The sequence below is a fragment of the Naegleria gruberi genome (genome assembly GCF_000004985.1).
Source record: "Naegleria gruberi genomic scaffold NAEGRscaffold_526, whole genome shotgun sequence".
Classification (NCBI taxonomy): Eukaryota; Heterolobosea; class Eutetramitea; order Acrasida; family Naegleriidae; genus Naegleria; species Naegleria gruberi.
The window spans coordinates 1-4,128 of record NW_003162974.1 but is presented as its reverse complement, the minus strand read 5'-3'; the positions used below and the strand labels follow the sequence as shown (position 1 = coordinate 4,128).

The 4,128-nt window shown below is 31.0% G+C and overlaps 2 protein-coding genes across 2 annotated transcripts; both read left to right on the top strand.

Annotated features, from left to right (window-relative positions):
- Positions 1–2,027: 2,027 nt before the first annotated feature.
- On the top strand, positions 2,028–2,837 carry NAEGRDRAFT_54893 (uncharacterized protein; the record flags this gene model as incomplete). The annotated part of the gene is made up of 1 exon (XM_002668179.1): positions 2,028–2,837. The coding sequence occupies one exon, from the start codon at positions 2,028–2,030 to the stop codon at positions 2,835–2,837; it is 810 nt and encodes a 269-aa protein (XP_002668225.1).
- A 474-nt stretch (positions 2,838–3,311) lies between these two features.
- On the top strand, positions 3,312–3,753 carry NAEGRDRAFT_60090 (cytochrome b5). The gene has a single exon (XM_002668178.1). It carries the CDS (start codon positions 3,334–3,336, stop codon positions 3,646–3,648), a length of 315 nt encoding a protein of 104 aa, XP_002668224.1. The 5' UTR covers positions 3,312–3,333; the 3' UTR covers positions 3,649–3,753.
- Positions 3,754–4,128: the final 375 nt, after the last annotated feature.

Here is a 4,128-nt window from a genome sequence, read left to right as displayed (position 1 = left end):
CTGTCAGCTTATCAATTATAGAGGCAATCTATGAATATTTCAACCTTTGATTCTATTTCCTTAAATCCTTCGATATGCGTAAACAGCTCTAAATAATAATGACAGATCATGTAAATTTCAATTGCCTTTAGACTGTTCAAAATCTGGCCATTTGTGGTCTTTCTAGGATGCTTGTGAAGGAATGATGGATACTTTTGTTTCAGAAACAATGTCAAATCTTTCCCAGTATTGAATAGGGATCATTTTCATCATTTCTTGGAAAACTCCTTCATATAATACATGCATTGAATCATAGCAACAAATATCTGATGGTGATGGATTCCAATCTTGATCCAAAATTGGTGAAATTGATTTCAACCCTTGATCAAAATTCCCTTTTTGAATGTGATTTTTCCAATACTCTATATCTCTAAAGGGTGCAAGATTAATTGTATCATATTTAGGGTGTATTCTTATTGAGTATCGAGTTTGTTTCAAAGATTTTGAATTTTCTTTGGTTGATGCACAATAGAGTCTCCCTATGCAAAGACATCTTGATACTCATCTAAACAGCTCACCATTTGATTAATCATTTCATTCATATTTTGACTGCCTGTTTATATCTAGCCAATTCTTTCTTAATTCTTTCATTCTCATCAACTAAATCATTATAGTGTTTCAAAAATGCAGAATTTGCAGAAGGGTGCAAAACAAAATGAATCAGTAAAGAAGAAGAAGAAGACAGAACTTGAGGAGACCACCTCAAAAAAGAGAAAAGAAAGAGAGGAAAACAATGATTCTGGATCATCCTCTTGTGAGGAAGAAACCATTGAAGAGGATTCCACTGATGATATGAGTGATGATGAATGTTGATTGTAAAATGTTGGGTTACTAAATCGGAAATTATTTTTAATAAAAAAATGTCTACACATTAACTCCCTCATCATATCATACAAAACTGTCGGTTAGTACTACAACATTATTTTTACTACAATTTAAAATCATCAGTGATCACTCATTAAATATTGAATAGTATCATTAATTTGTTAATACAATAATTGTTGGCGGAGTTTATTGTTTATTGGTTTGTTGTATTTAAATTTCTTAATTTCTTAATTTTTTAATTATTGTTAGTTGGATTTATAAAGATTTTATTCTTCGAAATTGGTTTGTTGTATTATTTTTATATTATATGATTTTACCTGCTACGGATCATCAAAATTATTCATCACAAGAAATTAGGTAATTTGTTATAATTCAATTTGTGCTAAACAGCACGATTTATATGCAAGCAACAGATTTTGAACAGAAAACAATGTAAGTAATTTTGATTTATTATCATTAATTTTGAATGTAACTGAAGAGGTGAGTGATATTTCATCAGTTGGAGTGAGGATGAGGAGTGTAGATATTTTTTTCGGTTTGAAATTTGGAATGGAAGTGGATCTAATAATAGATGAGTTTGGAACTTGGAAATTTTACAAGATTTTGGAGTAAATAATTGCTGGAATTTAGTCAATAATTGACAATAATTATTATGAATTTTTTGACGTAATTATTGATGTTTTTTCATCAATATTTGATACAAAACATTATCAATTTATTATCAATTTTTGACGTCAAAAATTGATAATAAATCATTAAGAATTGACGATAATTCTTGACGTCAATTGCGCGTTAATTTGGAATTTTTCTCCCAACACTTGTTGACGATTTTATTATGCTTTAAGCATCAATTTTTAACATTTTTCAATAAACTTTATTTCATAATTTTGCAATCTGATACGTTAAAATTTGACGAAAAAATTGTTAAAATTATCATCAAAATAATTTAGCGGGTATATTCATCATTAAATGTAAATTCTATAGAAAAGTTTTTACCTTGGCCATTTGCAAATATTCGGTTGCTTTGTTGGTGTTCTTCAATTGGTCTATTTGGCGTGGAGAAGGGACATTTTTTTTCTCTAAACAATACTAGTTCACTCTCAAATCTGACGAAGAACATCTCAATTCATTACAAGAAGAATCCCATTAAAGGAGGGAACTACATGCGATCAGTTACAAGATTAGTGGATCCTGATAAAGTAATTGCTTTTGACAAAGTGACGAAGGATTGTCAAGATAACAAACCAGAATTGAACATCCTCATCAAATCTCTTGGTGAATTGAACACCACTACAAATCCATTGTTTTCTTGGTTAAAAGAGAAACGAGAACCCAAGAATATTATTAAGGATTTCAATTTACTTGCAAAAGCAATTGATATGCACAAGAGTAATGACATAATTTACTGTGCTTTTGTTAGATTCGGTGGTGAAGTTCTAAGATACATTGGAACCACTACTGATGAAATATCAAAGAGATGGGAGTTTAAATATGACAATAGCCATAAAGTCCAAATTGCAGCTGTACATAAAAGAAGTGTGGCACTGAAGGCCAAATCAAAATTTAAGTCAGAGTTCTATACCCAAACTAGAGCTTTTAGATATTTAATTATGGGAGTTGTTGAACCAGAAGATATTTTAGTTGTTTACACTCATTATAGTTCTGAGATATTTAAAACAAACCTTGTTGCACATTTGGAAAACAACTATAATAACAAAGAATCAAAATATATTAGAGAATCTCTGAACGGAGCTATAAGTATGAAAGACAAGACGTTGAAGATCAATGAAGTTGCAGAACATATGTTAAGCACGAGACTCACTTTGAACTCAATGAAGACTATATTTTATGTCCAAAGAAGGATAATGAAAAATCCGCCAAGTTATTACAAAAAATTTGGCAACCACATACCGCATTTCTCAGTCAGATCAAATTTAGTGATTTTATTTGAGATACTTGAAAATCTACATTGAACGATATTAATAAAAGTATTAATTTTTAAACATCTTTTACTGACTGTTTTAGATCTTTAAAGAACTCTGAATACTTAACCAACCTTTCCAAGAAAGGACGAAAGAGCAACTCATTGTTTATTTACAATGTTAGTTCATATATTCTTTCGTTTTCTTCCTTGCTTCTTTACTTGAGAGTCCTCTTTAGATTCAAGTGTTTGTTCTGGTACTTGTATTACAACTTCTTCTATTTATTAATCAATTCATAACATGCATTATCCATTCCATCAGAGCAGTAATTATTTTCAACATAATTATATAGATTCGAATCTCTAACGTCCTTATTCCCAGTAAAAAACTCCCATTTGTACATATTCAGAATCCAATATTACCCCATTCTCCCAATACTCCTCATCATTTAGATCTATTTGGAGAATAAATTTGTCAGCTTTGGATACAAGACAGTAAAACAACAATTTGAAAAAAACAAAACAACAATAATATAGAAACATACAAAATGGTGAGAAACATTGCACTCTCTGAAGTTGAAGAACATGGTCCAAATCATCAAGATCCTTGGATTATTATCTCGGGAAAGGTTGTAGCCTTTGGAACGTATAAGGATGAACATCCGGGTGGTGAAGATGTCATTCTCGAATGGGCTGGTAAAGATGGCACAAAGGCCTTCAATGATGCTGGTCATGGAAGTAGTGCTAAGAGTGACATGCAAAAGTATATAGTTGGAGAGTTTGAGGGTGCATCCGATGTTGCTGCAGCCTCATCAGAGACTGCTCCTCAGGAAGGTGAAAAGAAGGAATGTTCCATTCAATAATTTTGATATCCAGCTTTGAAATTGTAATTTAAGAGTATTAATTGTAAACTCAAAGATACTAAGATTGTATATAATATAAATGAGAGTGAAATTTTGATTTTGAAACTATTCTATATTTCTTTAAACAATGCCAAAAACAATGCTAACGGAACGAACTATGTCTATTTCCAAAACAAATCCAAAATGCAAAGGACGAAACTTGGCTTGCCTTCAATATTATCTAATTGCTTTTGTATATAACAAAGAAAATTGAAAAAACAATACATAAAAAATGTCAGCTCAATCAGGGAAGAATTGTTCTGTATGTTTTGTTTGTCTCGGAAATATTTGTCGGTCACCAATGGCAGAGATTGTCATGTTGGCTTTGATAAAGGAAAAGAAGGCAAAAGTTGATTTCATTGTTGATTCTTGTGGTACGGCTAGTTATCACGTCGGAGAGGAGCATGATGATAGAACACTTTCCACATGTAAAAAGTATTA